The following is a 23252-nucleotide window of genomic DNA, read 5'->3' as shown; positions in this document are numbered from 1 at the left end:
ATACAGGTAAAAGTGATGTAAGTGTATTACTGTACAGGTAGATGTGATGTAAGTGTATTGCTATACAGGTAGAAGTGGTGTAAGTGTATTGCTATACAGGTAGATGTGATGTATGTGTATTACTGTACTGGTAGAAGTGATGTAAGTGTATTACTGTACAGGTAGATGTGATGTAAGTGTATTGCTATACAGGTAGAAGTGATGTAAGTGTATTGCTATACAGGTAAAAGTGATGTAAGTGTATTACTGTACAGGTAGATGTGATGTAAGTGTATTGCTGTACAGGTAGAGGTGATGTAAGTGTATTGCTGTACAGGTAGAAGTGATGTAAGTGTATTACTGTACAGGTAGAAGTGATGTAAGTGTATTACTGTACAGGTAGAAGTGATGTAAGTGTTTTGCTGTACAGGTAGATGTGATGTAAGTGTATTACAGTACTGGTAGAAGTGATGCAAGTGTATTGCTGTACAGGTAGAAGTGATGTAAGTGTATTACTGTACAGGTAGATGTGATGTAAGTGTATTGCTGTACAGGTAGAAGTGGTGTAAGTGTTTTGCTGTACAGGTAGAAGTGATGTAAGTGTATTACTGTACAGGTAGAAGTGATGTAAGTGTATTGCTATACAGGTAGAAGTGATGTAAGTGTATTGCTATACAGGTAGATGTGATGTATGTGTATTACTGTACAGGTAGAAGTGATGTAAGTGTATTACTGTACAGGTAGATGTGATGTAAGTGTATTGCTATACAGGTAGAAGTGATGTAAGTGTATTGCTATACAGGTAGAAGTGATGTAAGTGTATTACTGTACAGGTAGATGTGATGTAAGTGTATTGCTGTACAGGTAGAAGTGGTGTAAGTGTATTGCTGTACAGGTAGAAGTGATGTAAGTGTATTACTGTACAGGTAGATGTGATGTAAGTGTTTTGCTGTACAGGTAGATGTGATGTAAGTGTATTACAGTACTGGTAGAAGTGATCCAAGTGTATTGCTGTACAGGTAGAAGTGATGTAAGTGTATTACTGTACAGGTAGATGTGATGTAAGTGTATTGCTATACAGGTAGATGTGATGTATGTGTATTACTGTACAGGTAGAAGTGATGTAAGTGTATTGCTGTACAGGTAGATGTGATGTAAGTGTATTGCTGTACAGGTAGATGTGATGTAAGTGTATTGCTGTACAGGTAGAAGTGATGTAAGTGTATTGCTGTACAGGTAGAGGTGATGTATGTGTATTGCTTATTACGGTTAAGAATTTGCCGTGACAAAAGTAGTAAGAAATCCCCAGTGAACCAGCAAAACAGAACAAAGACAAGTCTAAAATATTAAAATGTTGTATTATTAAGCAAAGCGAGCAAGTTACACAAAGTCACAAGTCAATTTCACAATACCAATTTCAAATACAATACAAATGAGACAAAATCTGAGGCAGTGGGTCACAAAATATAAAGCAAACTCACCAAAGTCTTAGTGCGAGAGTGAGAAACAGTTATGCAGAATGTAACACAGCGAGCAACCAGGCAGCAGTTTTTGTAGATCAAGCATTGGCGGAGATTGATGGTGCTGCTCCAGTGAATGTGTCTGAGTCTGTGTCCGTGTCCATCAATAACACGGCAACTAGCATTTATATGTACATTCAGTCATTTCCTGAAATTCGAGCACATACGACTATTGCCTTTAATGTGAACTGCTCTAGAATAGTCTCTGGGAAGTCAGCAAATAGAAAGCCAGTGCAGATACCTCCACAGTACTGCCTGAGAGGCGTGACGCTTAAATAATTCTCTGTAGGAAATGTGACCCATAACAACTAACACTAAAACCTTAAATATTGTGACCCAATCACAACTACTGCAATGATAATTAATAACAACTAACACTAAAACCTTAAATATTGTGACCCAAACACAACTACTGCAATGATAATTAATAACAACTAACACTAAAACCTTAAATATTGTGACCCAATTACAACTACTGCAATGATAATTAATAACAACTAACACTAAAACCTTAAATATTGTGACCCAAACACAACTACTGCAATGATAATTAATAACAACTAACACTAAAACCTTAAATATTGTGACCCAATCACAACTACTGCAATGATAATTAATAACAACTAACACTAAAACCTTAAATATTGTGACCCAAACACAACTACTGCAATGATAATTAATAACAACTAACACTAAAACCTTAAATATTGTGACCCAATCACAACTACTGCAATGATAATTAATAACAACTAACACTAAAACCTTAAATATTGTGACCCAATCACAACTACTGCAATGATAATTAATAACAACTAACACTAAAACCTTAAATATTGTGACCCAATCACAACTACTGCAATGATAATTAATAACAACTAACACTAAACCCTTAAATATTGTGACCCAAACACAACTACTGCAATGATAATTAATAACAACTAACACTAAAACCTTAAATATTGTGACCCAATCACAACTACTGCAATGATAATTAATAACAACTAACACTAAAACCTTAAATATTGTGACCCAATCACAACTACTGCAATGATAATTAATAACAACTAACACTAAAACCTTAAATATTGTGACCCAATCACAACTACTGCAATGATAATTAATAACAACTAACACTAAAACCTTAAATATTGTGACCCAATCACAACTACTGCAATGATAATTAATAACAACTAACACTAAAACCTTAAATATTGTGACCCAATCACAACTACTGCAATGATAATTAATAACAACTAACACTAAAACCTTAAATATTGTGACCCAATCACAACTACTGCAATGATAATTAATAACAACTAACACTAAAACCTTAAATATTGTGACCCAATCACAACTACTGCAATGATAATTAATAACAACTAACACTAAAACCTTAAATATTGTGACCCAATCACAACTACTGCAATGATAATTAATAACAACTAACACTAAAACCTTAAATATTGTGACCCAATCACAACTACTGCAATGATAATTAATAACAACTAACACTAAAACCTTAAATATTGTGACCCAATCACAACTACTGCAATGATAATTAATAACAACTAACACTAAAACCTTAAATATTGTGACCCAATCACAACTACTGCAATGATAATTAATAACAACTAACACTAAAACCTTAAATATTGTGACCCAATCACAACTACTGCAATGATAATTAATAACAACTAACACTAAAACCTTAAATATTGTGACCCAATCACAACTACTGCAATGATAACTAATAACAACTAACACTAAAACCTTAAATATTGTGACCCAATCACAACTACTGCAATGATAACTAATAACAACTAACACTAAAACCTTAAATATTTTGACCCAATCACAACTACTGCAATGATAATTAATAACAACTAACACTAAAACCTTAAATATTGTGACCCAATCACAACTACTGCAATGATAATTAATAACAACTAACACTAAAACCTTAAATATTGTGACCCAATCACAACTACTGCAATGATAATTAATAACAACTAACACTAAAACCTTAAATATTGTGACCCAATCACAACTACTGCAATGATAAATAATAACAACTAACACTAAAACCTTAAATATTGTGACCCAATCACAACTACTGCAATGATAATTAATAACAACTAACACTAAAACCTTAAATATTGTGACCCAATCACAACTACTGCAATGATAATTAATAACAACTAACACTAAACCCTTAAATATTGTGACCCAATCACAACTACTGCAATGATAATTAATAACAACTAACACTAAAACCTTAAATATTGTGACCCAATCACAACTACTGCAATGATAATTAATAACAACTAACACTAAACCCTTAAATATTGTGACCCAAACACAACTACTGCAATGATAATTAATAACAACTAACACTAAACCCTTAAATATTGTGACCCAATCACAACTACTGCAATGATAATTAATAACAACTAACACTAAAACCTTAAATATTGTGACCCAATCACAACTACTGCAATGATAATTAATAACAACTAACACTAAAACCTTAAATATTGTGACCCAATCACAACTACTGCAATGATAATTAATAACAACTAACACTTAAACCTTAAATATTGTGACCCAATCACAACTACTGCAATAATAATTAATAAAAACTAACACTAAAACCTTAAATATTGTGACCCAATCACAACTACTGCAATGATAATTAATAACAACTAACACTAAAACCTTAAATATTGTGACCCAATCACAACTACTGCAATAATAATTAATAACAACTAACACTAAAACCTTAAATATTGTGACCCAAACACAACTACTGCAATGATAATTAATAACAACTAACACTAAAACCTTAAATATTGTGACCCAATCACAACTACTGCAATGATAATTAATAACAACTAACACTAAAACCTTAAATATTGTGACCCAATCACAACTACTGCAATGATAATTAATAACAACTAACACTAAAACCTTAAATATTGTGACCCAATCACAACTACTGCAATGATAAATAATAACAACTAACACTAAAACCTTAAATATTGTGACCCAATCACAACTACTGCAATGATAATTAATAACAACTAACACTAAAACCTTAAATATTGTGACCCAATCACAACTACTGCAATGATAATTAATAACAACTAACACTAAACCCTTAAATATTGTGACCCAATCACAACTACTGCAATGATAATTAATAACAACTAACACTAAACCCTTAAATATTGTGACCCAATCACAACTACTGCAATGATAATTAATAACAACTAACACTGAAACCTTAAATATTGTGACCCAATTACAACTACTGCAATGATAATTAATAACAACTAACACTGAAACCTTAAATATTGTGACCCAATTACAACTACTGCAATGATAATTAATAACAACTAACACTAAAACCTTAAATATTGTGACCCAAACACAACTACTGCAATGATAATTAATAACAACTAACACTAAAACCTTAAATATTGTGACCCAATCACAACTACTGCAATGATAATTAATAACAACTAACACTAAAACCTTAAATATTGTGACCCAATCACAACTACTGCAATGATAATTAATAACAACTAACACTTAAACCTTAAATATTGTGACCCAATCACAACTACTGCAATAATAATTAATAACAACTAACACTAAAACCTTAAATATTGTGACCCAATCACAACTACTGCAATGATAATTAATAACAACTAACACTAAAACCTTAAATATTGTGACCCAATCACAACTACTGCAATAATAATTAATAACAACTAACGCTAAAACCTTAAATATTGTGACCCAAACACAACTACTGCAATGATAATTAATAACAACTAACACTAAAACCTTAAATATTGTGACCCAATCACAACTACTGCAATAATAATTAATAACAACTAACACTAAAACCTTAAATATTGTGACCCAAACACAACTACTGCAATGATAATTAATAACAACTAACACTAAAACCTTAAATATTGTGACCCAATCACAACTACTGCAATGATAACTAATAACAACTAACACTAAAACCTTAAATATTGTGACCCAAACACAACTACTGCAATGATAATTAATAACAACTAACACTAAAACCTTAAATATTGTGACCCAATCACAACTACTGCAATAATAATTAATAACAACTAACACTAAAACCTTAAATATTGTGACCCAATCACAACTACTGCAATGATAATTAATAACAACTAACACTAAAACCTTAAATATTGTGACCCAATCACAACTACTGCAATAATAATTGATAACAACTAACACTAAAACCTTAAATATTGTGACCCAAACACAACTACTGCAATAATAATTAATAACAACTAACACTAAAACCTTAAATATTGTGACCCAAACACAACTACTGCAATAATAATTAATAACAACTAACACTAAAACCTTAAATATTGTGACCCAATCACAACTACTGCAATAATAATTAATAACAACTAACACTAAAACCTTAAATATTGTGACCCAAATACAACTACTGCAATAATAATTAATAAGAACTCAAATCACGGAAAATACACTCTCATAACATGCTATACATGTAGAAGTGATATTATATATAAATGTTTATGTTATATTAATTTCAATGATGCCATGACTCATGTAAGGCAGTAGTGAATCACCTCGATGAAGATGTTGTTTGTTCTCATCTGTCTGTCCAAAAAAGAAGTGATGTATGTGCTTTGCTACACTCATTTTAATAAACTTACATCACATCTACTTGTACAACATCACCTACATCATGTATATTAAGGTGAAAAGCAGGTTGGACAAGTATGTAAATCTGTGTGTAAGTTATAGTGGGTCAACTGATGGCACCAGGTATGTACAACAGTATTGATGTAGTATTGATGTCATTGAATTTTGGATATGCAGTCAGTTGTTACAGCCCTATTTACAATCGAACAGAGCAAGATATTGAGATTCTGTTGCGTTGGATATCATGATTTATCCAGTAGTACTGGTATATGTTTTGCAATTGATGTTCTGTCCAGCTGAAAGATTTTGTTGAGCCTTCCAAATTGCAGGGCTGTTTTGTTTGGTTTAAAGTAAGATATCTGAATGAGATAGTGATTCTCTGACATGACTGTGACTGATAAATGATACAGATGATGTGTTTGTCCAGGAGCTGTACCACACTGCAACCACCATGCTTTCAGGCCCTGTAGATTTTCGGCACTCATATGTTGACATGACAGATGTAGCTGTGGAAGTCAATGGTACTATTGTGAGTATCAGGTTGATCAGGTACTATCTGGGTCAGGTTTTCCAAACAAAAGTAATTCAAGATGGTAGGTCCAAGTTGTTGACCTCTGGCATGGATTACTTGATTTCCATGACATTTATTACTTTTAGTGATGTACATTCATTGCACACAGGATGCAGTGCTATGCATCCTCTTAACCCTGTTGCTATAAAATGATAAATTATGAGTGACACACTCACTCATCCCAGAATACATCTGTGACATTATTCACCCCTACTGCACCAGGTGAAGACCTGCAAGCCAGCAATGGGGTACAGTTTTGCAGCAGGGACCACTGATGGACCTGGAATGTTTGACTTTAAACAGGGTGAGCCACACTTGCATAATCAAGCTAAAGAAATGAAGATGGACTGTTAGTTTCTAAGAGATTGTTGTCTGCATGCTTCCTCACTAACAGCCTGCCACTGAATGAATGAATTAACCTTTCAAAATGCCTAGAGCACAGTATTATTTTTTTGCAGTGTACTTTCATTTTGTTTCAGATTTTTATCCGTCATTTTGCATTTTGGAAAAGACTACAAATAAGTATTTATCAAGAAAGTTGATGCTGTTCAAAAGAATGATGCTGTCTGTATGTTCCTCCATCAGCATTTCATCTCAGATATTGGTAGCTCAAAAATTTGCTTTGTAAAATGTAAATAGGAACATGTTGTAATACCTGTTTATCTGTTTTAATATGTTTGCAGGTACAATATCACCTAACCCCTTCTGGGACTTTGTACGAAATTTCATCAAAAAGCCTTCTCCAGAACAAACTGCTTGCCATGCCCCGAAACCAATTCTGTTTGATACAGGCGAGGTGAGCTCATACAGTGCCTTGAATGCCAGGAAGTGTCAACAGTTACAGTTATATTTTCATGCTGCCATTGGTGCAAATATATAGTTGTACAAATATGTTTTCTGTCAACTGGTACAATGATTCAGAAATTTTGCCATGTGTTTGAAGTAAGCAAGAGATATGAAATATTACAGTTATTATTGTGGTCTTGTCATTATCATCGATTTATGATTTGCAAGTATATATTAGTTGAATATTTTGTGTGACATATGTCTTTTATGTGTCAAATGCTGCAACAGATGAATCGGCCATATCCGTGGCAACCAGCAATTGTTGACATTCAGATGCTTCGAGTTGGCCAGCTTGTGATCATTGGTGTACCAGCAGAATTCAGGTTTGTAACACCTGATTAGGTTTGGGTCATATGATTCAGTTAGTGACTTGTGCTTCAGCTAGTTACAGGTGATACGGATGGTGACAAGTGGTTCTGTTATCAACAAGTGGTTCAGTTAGTGTTAGATGATTCGCTTGGTGACAGACAGTTCTGTTAGCAAAAAGGGATTCGGTTAGTGATGGGTGATTCACTTGGTGACAGATGGTTCTGTTAGCTAAAAAGGATTCCGTTAGTGATGGGTGATTTAGGTTTGTGACGTGTAATGTATATCAGATTTGTAACAAGTGATTGAGGTTTGTGAAATGTGGTTCAGTTTGTGATATAAGATTCAGTTTGTGAAGTGTAATGCATGTTATTTATGGCAAACTATACTTTCATGATGATATCTTATATTCATGTCTTTACGTGTTGGGGAGCAGTTGGGTAGCCTAGTGGTTAAAGCATTTGCTCATCACTACAAAGACCGGGGTCATTTTCCCAAATGGGTACAATTCTGGTGCTCCTCACTGTGATATTGCTGGAATATTGCCAAAAAAATGGCATAAAACTAACCTCACTCACAGTTTTAGAAGTCTTATTGCATCTTTACTGTTACATTGCAGAACAATGTACCCTGCTAAATGCAAAGCAATTTGTCTCAATTGTTTAATATGCATGATTAATACAAGTTTGCTGTGTGTGGTAGATGTTGATAAATGTGGTGTGTTGCTTGTGTCTTTCAGTACAATGGCAGGGCGTAGGACAAGAGATGCTGTCGCAGAGGTAAGTCTTCAGACTGGCATGTTGGCGTGCACCACTGTATGGTGCTGGAGCAAGTACCAATCTTTGATAGTTGGTAGTGGATAGTGGGGTTCAATGATAGTGTGGAGGTGCCACAGCTTGTTTGGGACATTACGGGTCACAGAATACGCCAGAAGGCTCCAGTACAAAATCTTAATTGGGACAAACCCTTCAACCAGAATGCAGAATGTATTAGCTCAACATTATATTCAGTTGCTGGTAGAGACAGAAGATGATGAGGAAGGTCAAGAAGGTTAGGCAATGACCTATGTTGACATTGTTCTCGGTTGTTAATACTTGTGCACTGAGAGATTCGACACACTGAGACTTGACATTAAGATTTGACTCACTGAGACTTGACATTAAGATTTGACTCACTGAGACTTGACATTGACATTGAGATTTGACTCACTGAGACTTGACATTGAGATTTGACTCACTGAGACTTGACATTGAGATTTGACTCACTGAGACTTGACATTGAGATTTGAGACTTGACATTGAGATTCGACTGACTGAGACTTTAGGATCAGCATCATGCTTCATTTTGTACCTTCTCCTTCAGGCTCTGGTTTCCAGTGGCTTCCCTCAAGACACAGTGCCCGTCATCGCTGGACTGTGCAACACCTATTCTGATTACGTAACTACGTTTGAGGAATATCAGGTTGGCAGTTTTGTCAAATGCATTTTTAGTTTTCAAATTCAATTAATAAATACAATTTAGGGTTAGACGGATGCTGCCTTGAAAGTCAGTGATTGGTGAGCTTGATGAAGGATAGAGTGCCCATATTTCTTGAGGCATTGAGTTCACAGGCATACAAGTTTATGTAATGAAATAATGCACTGTGTCCTTCTAAAATGTATTCTACTTTGACTTTGATGATGATTGTTAAAAAAGAGGTTGTCTTTTCTGTACTGAATCCTTTGAATAGCCCCCATATCTATCCATTTATAATAGCTAAATTATGTAGGAAAGAATAGAAGCCCAGCCTCTAAATAGATGCCAGGTCAATAGTACAAACAATATTTACAGGCTTCTGAAATATGGTGTGATACTAGGTGTTTTGACGATGATTATGAAATCAAGGGCCATAACTCTTTCTGCGTTGATGATGAGATGATGATGATGATGATGATGAAAGAGAGTATATCTTTTTCATACTAATGATAATGATTATAGGACTTTTTCCCATATATTCAGTAATTTCCTCATTGAAACAAACAATAATAAACGTGAAGTAAAGCATCATGAAAAGTGTTTTTAAAAATATTATTCATAACATTCTTACAAATCTTTTTAGGATTGATATTCCATTGACATGTCCATGACTCCAGTTTGGAATCAGAGGCGACAGGGGTATCTAGTGTACAGTTGAACTAACAGAAACTACACAGTTATAAACACAGGAGCTTTATCTCCTAAGTGTCTCATGTGCCCCTCCAATATTTATAACTTGCATTATTCATAACAATAACTGTCATATTGTGTCTATTCACGCTCAGACAGAATTGTACTTGAAAGGAAAAAGGATGCATATACAGTGTTCCCAGAAATTATTGAGAAAATCTTTGTTTTTTTTTCTAATGATGCTAAGATTGGAAAAAGGGCTTTCACTATGCACTAAGCATACTAAATAAGGGAGACAACTCTTGAAGGCTTAGAAGACAGCTCATTACGTCAAGAGTTATCTCCCTTGTCTGAGCAGACGGCTTCCTGTGTTGACATGGCAGAATTTACAGCAAGAGAGAAAAGAAAGCTCATTCTAGGTGATTTTGAAAGGGGTGAGGCTGATGCTAAAGTGTTAGCTTGTAGACATGGTATTCCTCTGTCTACAGTATACAGAACTTTTAAGAATATTCAAACAGGAACCGGGATAGAGCACAAAGCAGGGGCAGGTCGGCCTAGGAAATTCAGTGTTGTGGATCGGCGAAGACTTGGGCAGATTGTGAGTAGGGGCAAATTGAAAAGTGTTGAGAACATCAGAAATGAAATGATTAGCAGAGGAAGTCCTCAGGTATGCAATGAAACAGTTAGGCAGGAATTACAGAGACTTAATTGGGTGACAAATTCCCTCGCCGTTGATGAAAGATGCACAAAAGGAAAAACGTTTAAACTGGTGTCGGGCTCATGAAAATCAAGATTGGGATAATGTTTTCTTTTCGGATGAAAGTTCTGTTGGCTTTTCCCTAATTGTGTGAAAATTTGGACCAAAGATACTGTCAAACCTATCTACCAGCGACCAAAACATAGCCCGAAGTTTCACATGTGGGGTGGCATATCGGCTCGCGGAGTGACGCCATTGTGTGTTTTCACGGGAAACTTGACAATAGAAAGATACGTTGACATTCTAAATGGTCACCTTCTTACGACAGCACAAACATTGTATGAAGATGATAGGATTTTCCAGCATGATAATGACCCAAAACACACTGCGCGCTACACAAAACAGTGGTTGTCGGTCGAAAATGTTCAAGTTTTAGACTGGCCCAGTTACAGCCCAGACCTAAACCCAATTGAGAATGTGTTGGGAGTCATGAAGGACAGAATAAACCAAAAGGGACTGAGAAATATTGAAGATATGAAGGCCGAGGTGGTCCAATATTGGGATACCCTGTCACACGATTACCTACAAACTTTGATGGGTAGTGTGCCTAGGTGTATTCAGGCATGCATTGCTGAGCGAGGAGGTCTAACAAAGTACTAAAACAAGACTGAGACTTTAAAAGGATGATGTTTTAACATGTTTATGTAAGTAAAACGCCAGAAGTTAATAAACGTAATGAGTTACATGACGCAACATGATTCTCAATAATTTCTGGGAATACTATACATATTTTGCTGCTGGATGATCACATGTCAACAAACTGTTCACGCGAGATCACATGAAACCTCATAGGTGATGGGCCTGTTTCTGGGATGTAACTTGTATTTGCATACATGCATAGGCAGTGTATTCTATCAGGAGGTGGAACCAATATCGTGGACAAAGGCCATTTGAGTGTGAATTTCCTGTTTCTTGTTGCCATCCTCTATCACCTCAAGCAAAGCACAAGTTCTGATGAAGACTTTCCCAAAATTGAGTGCATTGTAAATTTTCCATGCTGCATGGCACTTGGACAACTTTATTGTCAACATTTCTCACATCTTCTCTTAGCTATGATGAAAACAATGATACAGATAAGAATATGCAGACAGTCAGAAAGAAGAAAGAAAAAAGAACAGTAAACACAGTAATCCTATTCTGCTGCTGAAATATTTTCTTTCTATATTTTTTTTACCAAACTAATTTTGTCAGCTTCATATTGCCTTGTTCAGCTTCATATCATACGAAGATGACAACTAACAGTTACTTTTATCCTTTGATAGTGTTTATTTGTTAAAACAATTCACATTAGAATTTGACACATTTAGCGTAGTACACCATGTATACAAGATTTTTTTTAGAGTGAGATATATGCAAACAAACCAATGTTGTCTTTCTCTAGTTTGCTAAATACATAAAACAAGTCATGACATCAACTAAACTGGTGTAACTTTTTCAATAATTTCATTACATTTAAAGGTGAGGCAGGTACTCAACTGATAATGATGCAACATTAGTCAAAATACATCAGAGCAATCAAGAGAGTATATAAGTCTGAAAAACTAATGTACATAACACTACTACATCAATTCCCATTTTGTGTGATTTCCCAATTTTTTGTTATTTGTGATACAACCAAAAGGAATCTGTTTGCAGTGTAAGTTTTTGTACTGAGATAGTTTGGTTTTCTATGAGGAAATTACCATAAGAATAACTCTGTCCTTCCAAGTCACTTGTACTGATGAACCAGGGTCCTAACCCATAGGCTGTTACGTTTACTGCAACAACACCCCATGTCTTGACACCAAAACAAACAGAAATTGTAATGATAGATACTAAAGTAACGTTTCCCCAAATAACCAACAAAGTTAAAACTTTTTTTTCTGAAAGGGGATATACGTTAATGGCATGTGGTCGGGACGATATTTGACAAATGTGGTGTCCCAAGAGTTGTGTTGACAGGCTATAGTTGAGTCAGGACAAGTGCTGCTTAATCAGAGTAGCATGACACAAGTGAGTGTGACTCTGTTGACATCCTGTGTTGCAGATCCAACGCTACGAGGGAGCATCAACTATATTCGGACCCAACACTCTTCAGGCATACATACAGAGCTTTGTTGGACTAGCACAAGATATGGCCAAAGTGAGTTTCTGTTTTCAACACAAGATGTCTTCTTGTTGCATACAGAGAGTTGTGTGTGTTACCATCCTTACCTGGCAGGTCTGAAGAGCCTTGGGTCTGTAAGTGTTACTGGGACTAAGTACCAGCACCAAACAACTGCCATTTTAGTTCACTTGAAGTTGGTAATGTAAATGAATAACTGATATAAACTAGGATGAGAAAGATACACTTTATGTATGATCATGAATAAATGATACTGGTATATAAGGAGGGAAGACTTGATGTATCAACACAAACTCCCAGCTATGAACGACTATACTGAGTCGAAAAAGAAACTTCACAAAATGTAATTTTTAAGAGTAATGAATAATTTTTCCCTGATGATACACCTATGTATCCGAAATGGGATCCCTATCTTTCGAATCTAGATGAATGTTAGCAAAACCCTCTCAAACCCATCCATTTGTTGTGCAATTGACGTTGGGGCCAAATCAGGTTTTGCACGTGTAGTCACTCATTAATTTGACAGTTCTAGTTTTTCATGATTACACATCAAGTCCCAGTTCATATATCCCAGTACATATAAAAAGAAACGTCATATTCTTTCTTCAGGGCACTATAAAAGAACAAGACATGGTAAGATGGTTAAATTCTTATTATTTGATTGCTGAGATCTGTGTGATGTACTCGATACACTGACAGTACCACAATCAGTTCCATCAGGCTACACTGGTCATCCGTGGAAACCTCACAGCTGCTGCTTACTGTGACCAGGTGCTCACCCCTGAACTCATTCCTTTCATGGCGGCTCATGGCCCAGATCTACAGTTCCAGCAGTTGATAATGCTCGGCCACATACCATGATGTTGACACAAAATTTCCTTCAAAACGCTGGAATCAACATCATGGACTGACCATTGAGGTCCCCTGACCATAATCCAGTATGCACTTGGGAGAAGGCTTCGTGGTCTTAGGAACCAACGTCAGAATTTGCAGGAACTTGGCCCTGCCTTGCAAGAGCAATGGCGCAGAATCCCCAACCACATGTTCACTAGCATCAGGTAGTCGACAAGGAGACGGTGTTTGGCAGTGGTGAATGCGGGAGGCGGCCATACAAAATATTGAACTGAGAAATTTTGAATGTTTGTTCTTGTGACTTGACATTCTGTATACCCATGTTTTGGAATGGCAGCATAGCCTGATGGAACTGATTGTGGTACTGTCAGTGTATCGAGTACATCACACAGATCTCAGCAATCAAATAATAACAATTTAACCATCTTACCATGTCTTGTTCTTTTATAGTGCCCTGAAGAAAGAATGTGAAGTTTCTTTTTTGACTCAGTATATGAACTGGGACTTGACGTGTAATCATGAAAAACTAGAACTGTCAAACTAATCACTGATTTTGGTTTTACGCTGCTTTAAGCAATATTCCAGCTATGTGATGGTGGGAATTGTACTTCACACATTGTTCCCATGTGTTGAATTAAACCTGTGTCTTCGGTGTGAATATGTATGAGCAAAGATAACAAGGGTTTGTAGGAGTCATGTAGTCCTGAAACACTAGGACTAAAAACTGTGATTAGAATGGGGAGAGTATAGAATCATGAACTTAGACAGGTACACTTGATGCATAATCGTGAATTACTATTGTTATGAACTAAGGTGATAATGGATACATGGTTCAGTGCAACTAAAGCATTACAGTGTAGCATTCAATTAAACTGTGTATATTCATGGATACACCATCTTTACCTCGAACACTCAACATGGTAATGTATGTTGGCAAATCCTTAAAACACTGTCAGAGTGAAGTGTTTATGATGATGAATGTTTCACTCTTAGCATGAATCTTCCATTCAGGGCACACCCTCCCCACCTGGCCCAACCCCTCAAAATCTGCTCAACCGTCAACTGTCCTTCCTGCCGCCAGTCATCTTTGACAGTGCCCCAATTGGCAAGACATATGGTGATGTGGTTGTTGACGTTCAGCCGGAGTACAGTCAGGTGGGTGAACATGCTGGTATGTTCTCAGTCACTTGTATCATTTGGCATTAACTGTTTATCACTTGACTAACATGTTTTTCACCTAAACAAAATCCATTAGGCCACACCAATTATGTTTATGTGCAATATTTTTTTAATGTGTTGATGCAGGTGGGAAATAAAAGGAATTTGTTTTAGTGCTCAAGGGAAACAATCTGGGATTTTGTGAAAGGAGTAATGCATGGAATCATTGTCTATCCCATGTCATGTTTATGTGAACGTGCAGAAGCTATTTCTCCACCTATAGTTTCAATGTTTTCTTTGTCTAAATCACAGTGTTGCACTGTGTGGCTCTGTGATACATTAGAGGACTGGAGATAATTGTTACTCTGTGTGGCTCTGTGATACATTAGAGGACTCGAGATAATTGTTACTCTGTGTGGCTCTGTGATACATTAGAGGACTTGAGATAATTGTTACTCTGTGTGGCTCTGTGATACATTAGAGGACTTGAGATAATTGTTACACTGTGGCTCCGTGATACATTAGAGGACTTGAGGTAATTGTTACTCTGTGTGGCTCTGTGATACATTAGAGGACTCAAGATAATTGTTACTCTGTGTGGCTCTGTGATACATTGGAGGACTCAAGATAATTGTTACTCTGTGTGACTCTGTGATACATTAGAGGACTTGAGATAATTGTTACATTAAAATATTCTTGAAATAATGAATACAGGAATAAATAGCAAAAAGAATAATCATATTTGGTTCAATGAATTGGATGAATTGTGTTCTTTTGCTTCTCAAAATCCTCAAAAGTGTTTACTGTTGTTATTATTTATCAAGAAATACACAATCTGCTTGGCTGTTGATACACATCAAACCAATGACTAGGAAGCTTTCATATCAACTGCATCAATATGTTTGATTAAGAGTTGTCTGTCTTCCTGATAATCGGCACATTGATTCTTCTTCATAGAGATCGCCCTTGGGGTACATATATGCATTTTCTGCTACTGAAAATGTCATGACAGTTGTATCAGTGTTTTATGAAAATATTGTACAATAAACAAAAAGTCAATTTTGTTCATTATATGGCCACTCACCACATGGAGTCACCCATAGGTAAGCATCTATATATCATCATTCCTTCTGCTGTCACTCACACAGTTCAGACATTCAGTAGTGCTTAGCTTATTAACTTCATTTGTCGAATGTCTGAGTCTTCCAATACTGTATGTGTGATTTTATTCGATCTTAGAGAACGTTATATTGCATTTGCACTTGGTTGCATCTCATTTTATGTGACTTACTTGTATTTTTTTTACGCTGTAGTTCCTGTGGGTTACGCACATATTGCTATTCCATGGCAGGAAGTTAGCGTGCCATGTGTTGAAATATTGCATTATGTTACCAATTATGTCATGTTGCGTGCTTTTGGAACTTTTGTATGTGTTTGAGTACATGCTTTTGTTTGAAAAAAAACAAAACCAAATAATACTGCTCTGCTATTAGCTGTGTCAGTTGGAAGAAGGTTTGGCGGCTACGACCATTCTCGGATACTTGACCGCTATTTCCACTTTTCACACCTCTATCGGTAGTGCTCCTCTGAGGCAGCACCCTCTTGTACAACACTTCTTGGCTGGCATGGATCGGGTTCTCCCTGCGGTCAGGCTTACCAGCCCACCTTGAGATTTGTCAGATGTGCTTGATTGGCTGTTCGGTCATTCTTTGTCACGTCTATCGGCTATTTCCACTTGGAAGGCCATATTTCAGGTGACGGTAACCTCTGGGTGAAAGGTTGGCGATTTACATGCTATGTACCAGCGCTGACTGTGTTCCATCCCGACCGTGTCAGTATTTGCCTCGCGGATACTAACCGTCCGAAGATCTTTCACACTTTCCATGTGACAGCTCCTATCGAACTTCTTACTCTTACCCAGCTTTCTACACTGGGGACCTCTGCAACAAGTACTCACCCACTGGATGTCAGCAAGACCCTCTAGGTCTATATCAAATGAATACAAGGGATCCATGCGGCTACTCATCTGTTCTGCTGTTACAGTGGAGGGAGGCCTGGTTGCCGGCGTCTAAACAGTCAATATCTCACTGGCTAGTTTCGGTCATTTGAGCTGCGTATCAGGCTAAGGGCAAGCCTCCCCCTGAGGGGTTGAAGGCTCACTCAGTCAAGGCAGTAGCCTCTTCAAAGGCTTTTGCATTGGCACTACCCATTGAAGAGATTTGCTCTGCCACTATTTGGAGCAGGCCAAGCACTTTCATCAGGCACTGTCAGCTCAATACACATTCCTCTGATCGAGCAAGCTTTGGTCGATCTGTTCGATCCAGTGGACAGTGTCCTGCCACCCTGAGTGAGTGAGTCTTGGTTATCTGGACAGTTGATGCTGTTGTTAATTGTTTATGTAAGTGCCATATCCACTGAGGCTAGAGTTGTGACGATTAATCGATAATCAAGTTATCACGATTCAAGAGCTGCATGATACGATACATCGATACGATTGTCGTGTATCAATTCAACAAGATACTTACATACTTAGCAGTCTACGAAAACACCATCTCCCCTTCTATTTAGATTTTCGTGGAAAATATTGCCATGGACATGCTCCGACTGATATAATTTTCACAAATTTATTTTGTTATCTGTGCCAAAAAAAGCCAGTTGTGCCAATGTTGATCCCTGCTGTTCCATTTTTTGGGAAAACACTACTTTACTGACACATGCTAAACATTTTTAATAAAATGTCTTTCATGATGACGTGTTTTATTTTTGGGGGGAGAAGAATACCTTCCCTGAAATGATAACATAAGAGCACATTATTTCCAGTACTTTTATTTTTCTGTATGCAAGGACAAAATATTGTGATAGGTATCGTATCGTATGTATTGGACTACCAGTATCGTGATGCGTATCGTATCGTGGCATGGGCGTATTGTCACAACTCTAACTGAGGCTATTTCCCACGACTTTCAATTCTCATAAGAGTTACTATGTCGTTTGTGAGTTTGGTATTCCCCTTCCGGTGCTCTCTATTTGATTCACTATGTGGGCGGGGTTTTATGTTTGCATTACTTCTGAGGTCGGCTGTCAGTACATTGCTCCCTGTGGTTTCCCTCCCATAATGCCTCTTGTGGAAGTTTTGGGTCAGGTCACAGGTGGGTGTTATTGAGTAAGTTAATTTTTTACAGTTATGCTCGATATTTTATTACGTACTGTATAAGAATTCCCTCCTCCCTAGCCTCTGGTATTTTGGAGTGGAGTCTGAGTTAATGCATATATGTACCTCAAGAACGGTCTCTATGAAGAAGAATTAGACAAACCTGTAGATGTTTGCAATTCTTCCAAGAGAATCATCCTTGGGGTAGGGCCAATTCAGCAGAAGGAATGATGATACAGGCTTGGATGCTTACCTGGTTGGCTGTGCATGCGTGGCACACGGATGACGCCATGTGGTGAAGGGCTGTATAATGAACAGAAAAGACTTTTTTGTTTATTGTACAATATTTTATTTAAACATTCATACAACTGTACATGACATTTTCAGTAGCAGAAAATGCATATATGTACCCCAAGGATGATTCTCTTAAAAAAAATTGGAAACCTCTACAGGTTTGCCTAACATTGGTTTGGTAGAACAAGTAAACAGTTGGAATTATTTCTGTGCATTTATTTTGTTGAAAGATCATAGAATTATTACTTGATAGTCGTGTATAAATCTTCAAGTCAACTCTATGAGATTTTACTAATGTTTTGTCATGTAAAATTCTTAGCTTGTACAACCTGTGCTGAATATGTCTTTGACAGAACTCAACAGTGAGAGCATCCTTCGTAAGTGGTGATCCAAGAAATGGTCTAAAGGTAAAACATTATCACCCTTTTCTTATCAGTGATCAACTAATGAATTCATTCAGAAATAACATATAATTTTTTCAGAATTTACTCTTATGTTGCACTTTCAAGTTAACCTCGACTTAATTCATACTTGTTGCAGATTTCATAATCCCTATGTGCTACAAACAAACATCCATTCTGTTGAAAGTGACAAGTATAAAATTTAAAATAAGTGACCTGCAAAGAGAAATGCTATGCTGATAACTTTACATAATAATCTACACTTGAATTGTAACAAAACATGCCTCCGGGGTGAGAGAGTAACTATGTATTTGCCTTTCAGAGAGATGAGACTTTCCTGACCGTGGAGAAACAGCTGTCAGCAACAGAATGGGATGTTGTATTCACCGATTCCAGCCGACACACCAGGTGACCAACTGATCCTTGAGACCAGTCCTAGTGATATTGTTTGCTGAGTCATACTGTAGGTGCAAAATCAGTCTTCTTGTTAAAGACAAAGTAGTACATATGGTTGCAGGTGGTACAGCCTAGACCCTGTTTAGTGCTGTCTAGTGACACCGGGCGGCATATCCTAGACCCTGTTTAGTGCACCAGCTACACAATAGACACAGGAGAAAGAGTGTTACATGTCACCACCTGGTGTCAGGAGACAGCACTACACAAGGTCTAGGCTGTACCACCTGGTGTCAGGACTACACTGCACTACACAAGGTCTCGGCTGAACCACCTGATGTCAGCACACAGCACTACACAGGTTCAGTACACAAAATGTAGGCTTTACCACCTGGTGTCACTACACTGTACTACACAGCGCCTACACTGTACCACCTGGTGTCAGTTTATAAGGTCTAAGCTGTACCACCTGTTGTCAGTATATAAGGTCTAATCTGTACTATCTGGTGTAAGTACACAAGGTCAAGAGTACTACCTGATATCAGAACACTGCACTACACAGGGTCTGTTCTGTACCACCTGGTATCAGCTCCAATCAGATATAGACTGCTATTACAATATTGGTAAAACAAATATTTCACAATAGTACCCTAATAATGTGTTGATCTGTGCTTGTGGCATTGCAGCTGATGTGCTCTACTGCTCGCCCCTAGATTCTGATGATTCAGCATGATGTTTCTCTGGTTTCAGGTTTTACTGGCATCACACAAATTACATCCTGGGTGAAAGTGCAGCTGAGATAAGTTGGGATATTCCAGCCAATCAGGAGCCAGGAACATACCGCATCAAACATTTTGGAGATCACAAGAGCATCCTTGGAACAATAACAGCGTTCTCGGGAACATCCAGCTCATTTCAAGTCAAGGCTCTATGAACATGTGATCACTTCTGTCTTTTCTGTAGATGTGTTAGTACATTGCATGAAAAAGGTGTGGTACACAATCATACTTGATTCCTTTCTGTTTTGAGATTATAAGTAACAGATAATTATGTAACAACAAAAATCAAAATAAGAGAAAGAAATGCAAATGAAATTCTTCAAGTTCCGTAATGTCATTAATATATCATTAATTTTTTACTTTGGTATTCTGATAAGAATTTGTTGTATAAAGACATTGATCAACAGAATCGATGTATTTTCTTAGGCATTCCAAATGGTCCACTCGTGGATTTTTTCAACGCGCACAACAGAAATATGTATTTTCGGCCCAAAAGATGGCGGGTCATACTCAAACCTATTTATGTGTATAACATTGTATATGAGAACTATGAAAGTTCCGGAGCTACTCATGAAAGTTTCAGCAGTTTTACACATTGCTTTAGTTTCTGCATCTGACACAAACTATTGTTGATAAGCCCACAGATCCACTTATGATCATAGAGCTGGTACGCTTAACAAATGAACCCATGTTAAACAACCTGAGACAATATAATCACGTTGGTTGATGTAAGGTGTGCTCTTTACAGTTTTATTCACAGTGTAGTGTCCACTTGTATTTGACACTATATACACTAATATTAAACATCGCTGAATTATGCTAGAGATGAACAGAGACGAGGCTGAGTGTCCATTTTTCTCCTGTGTGTCAAGGTGATCTCAAACATACACAAGCAGCCAGCAAGGATCCAGTAGTATATATGTATGTCCATCAACACCTTCCCAGCTGTAATACCAACATGTGCCTTCATTGCATCTTGCAACTAATATTAGTTGGCTCCAGTTCTGTAATGTTCTCAACCTTGTTCCTTTGGAAAACTGAGCTTTCATCCATGCAGCTGTGTATGATACTTCATAGAGTGCAGGGCTAAACTGTATGAATCCATCAGTTTGTGAAAATGCATCATTAGTTTGCATATGCACATCAGTATTGGGGTCTTGTGACCAGCCTCTCATCGAGGGAAAAGTTGTGTCTGGTATAGAACATAACATTATGATATCGGGATCTTGCAGTTACACTTCTCAGGAATTTTACTGAATATCTGTCCTTTGATATGCTGCAGCTTATGTGTTATAGGCTATCTAAATTTCTGAAATCGCTTTTGAAATTATATTTTTATTTTCATAAGATTAAGGCTGAATTATGTCTGTCATTACGGAAAGTTTACACAGATGTGCTTGTGGCCTTGAAGGGTTTTCAACTTCCACCTATATTTTTTACCTCTATTCCTTGAGTGTAAATGCATGAATTTTAATTACTTTGTTACTCTATGTATTTTACTAATATGTTGATAGATGTATTTAATTACATTTTGTTGATTTATAATGAATGTTTATTTCAATAAAAAAAAGTTTCACACGCTAGAACTGTCGTTATTACTGTCTCATACTTGAAGACGTAACCAGTGTTTCTGTACAAACACTGAGTGTTAAAACTGTCATGGTGCAGTGACAGGCAAAATAGAGGGTTATATTGGTGTCATGAGAGAGTGAATAGGTTAGGATGCCTGGCAGCCTGACCAAGAATGTCAAGAATGTACAAGAATGTTTGCTAAATAAAGTTCATAAAGAGCACTTGTTAACACAGTGATTCAAAGACAGATAATAGATTTGCCTATTGAAGGTTGTAGACTGCCTGCCAGGCCTTATACACAGGACAAGCTCCCAACCTCACTAACCTCATGCTTCACACACCGCTTGTTTAATTCAGGCCCAGCCTTTATTTGAGAAAGTATGGTATTCAGACCGCAATCTCTCTGGTATGTACTTAAGGGATAGGTTCTCTTAATTTGATAACTCTGACACAATTTACATTTTAGTAGACATTTACTGGATAATGATAACAGAAGTACCTACCACCAGCACGCTGTGCACGGCCTTGTAGGCAGCCTTCCTCCCTTTTCCATGGTGGTACAGACAAGAAAGGTTAGTAGAAATTGAAGCCTCAAATGATACATTGAAACAATAGAGAAACACAAAGAGTGGAGTGTACAGAGGTACATTCTAGTGTGTGCTTATGAGTCCTAACAAACATGTAAGTTAATATTTACAGTCATGTGAGTTACTGTGATCAGGTTTCCATATCGCGTATGTGAAATATTCCTATCCCGATTTCCACAAGCAGAGTGTGAAACACAGGGACCCATCCTTGTCAAATGCAGCCTGCAGTTATCCGGCCATTTCTTTTTTCACCTGGGACCCAAAACTGATTTAGGTCTACAACTCGAACTCCTTTGCAAATAGGTTTGAAAAGTTAATATTGACAAGGAATCCCGAACACAGGTAAAGATGGTGAGCTAGCCATGGATGTGTTTACTCTGTAACCCGTGAGTGAGGTTTTTATTGTAGTTGATATCATACTCAGAACTTTAGGGAAATCTAGACTTGCTTCATTTAGGACTTATTGTGAAAAATGACCTGGGCAGAATGGGGAATAGTGCAGTGACTGTGAGACAGACGGAACAGGAAACAATGCAGTGATTGTGAGACAGGCGGAAAGGAAACAATGCGGTGATTGTGAGACCGACGAAAGAGGAAATAATGCAGTGATTGTGAGACCGATAAAACAGGAAATAACGTAGTGACTGTGAGACAGAAGGAACAGGAAATAATGCAGTGACTGTGAGACAGGCGGAAGAGGAAACAAGGCAGTGATTGTGAGACAGACGGAACAGGAAACAATGCAGTGACTGTGAGACAGACGGAAGAGGTAATAATGCAGTGATTGTGAGATAGACGAAACAGGAAACAAGGCAGTGATTGTGAAACAGACGGAAAGGAAACAATGCAGTGATTGTGAGATAGACGAAAGAGGAAACAATGCAGTGACTGTGAGACAGACGGAAAGGAAACAAGGCAGTGATTGTGAGACAGACGAAACAGGATACAATGCAGTGATTGTGAGATAGACGAAACAGGAAACAAGGCAGTGATTGTGAGACCGACGAAAGAGGAAATAATGCAGTGATTGTGAGACCGATCAAACAGGAAATAACGTAGTGACTGTGAGACAGAAGGAACAGGAAATAATGCAGTGACTGTGAGACAGG

At 37.1% G+C, this 23252-nt stretch overlaps 1 protein-coding gene across 1 annotated transcript in view; it reads left to right on the top strand.

Moving 5' to 3' along the window:
- LOC137283336 (neutral ceramidase B-like) overlaps positions 1–21570 on the top strand; it is a 33371-nt gene extending 11801 nt beyond the window's left edge. The window contains exons 9-19 of the mRNA XM_067814790.1: positions 6655–6756; positions 7021–7102; positions 7482–7594; positions 7873–7967; positions 8690–8729; positions 9313–9411; positions 12879–12974; positions 14820–14963; positions 18765–18818; positions 19135–19220; positions 19956–21570. Of these exons, the coding sequence (XP_067670891.1) occupies positions 6655–6756; positions 7021–7102; positions 7482–7594; positions 7873–7967; positions 8690–8729; positions 9313–9411; positions 12879–12974; positions 14820–14963; positions 18765–18818; positions 19135–19220; positions 19956–20139 (1095 nt within the window). The 3' untranslated portion in view covers positions 20140–21570. The remainder of the gene's footprint in view (positions 1–6654; positions 6757–7020; positions 7103–7481; positions 7595–7872; positions 7968–8689; positions 8730–9312; positions 9412–12878; positions 12975–14819; positions 14964–18764; positions 18819–19134; positions 19221–19955) is intronic.
- Positions 21571–23252: the final 1682 nt, after the last annotated feature.

This window comes from Haliotis asinina, chromosome 5 (genome assembly GCF_037392515.1).
Source record: "Haliotis asinina isolate JCU_RB_2024 chromosome 5, JCU_Hal_asi_v2, whole genome shotgun sequence".
In the NCBI taxonomy this organism is placed as follows: Eukaryota; Metazoa; Mollusca; class Gastropoda; order Lepetellida; family Haliotidae; genus Haliotis; species Haliotis asinina.
Note: the sequence above shows the minus strand (reverse complement) of the source record. Positions and strands in the feature narration are given on the sequence as shown.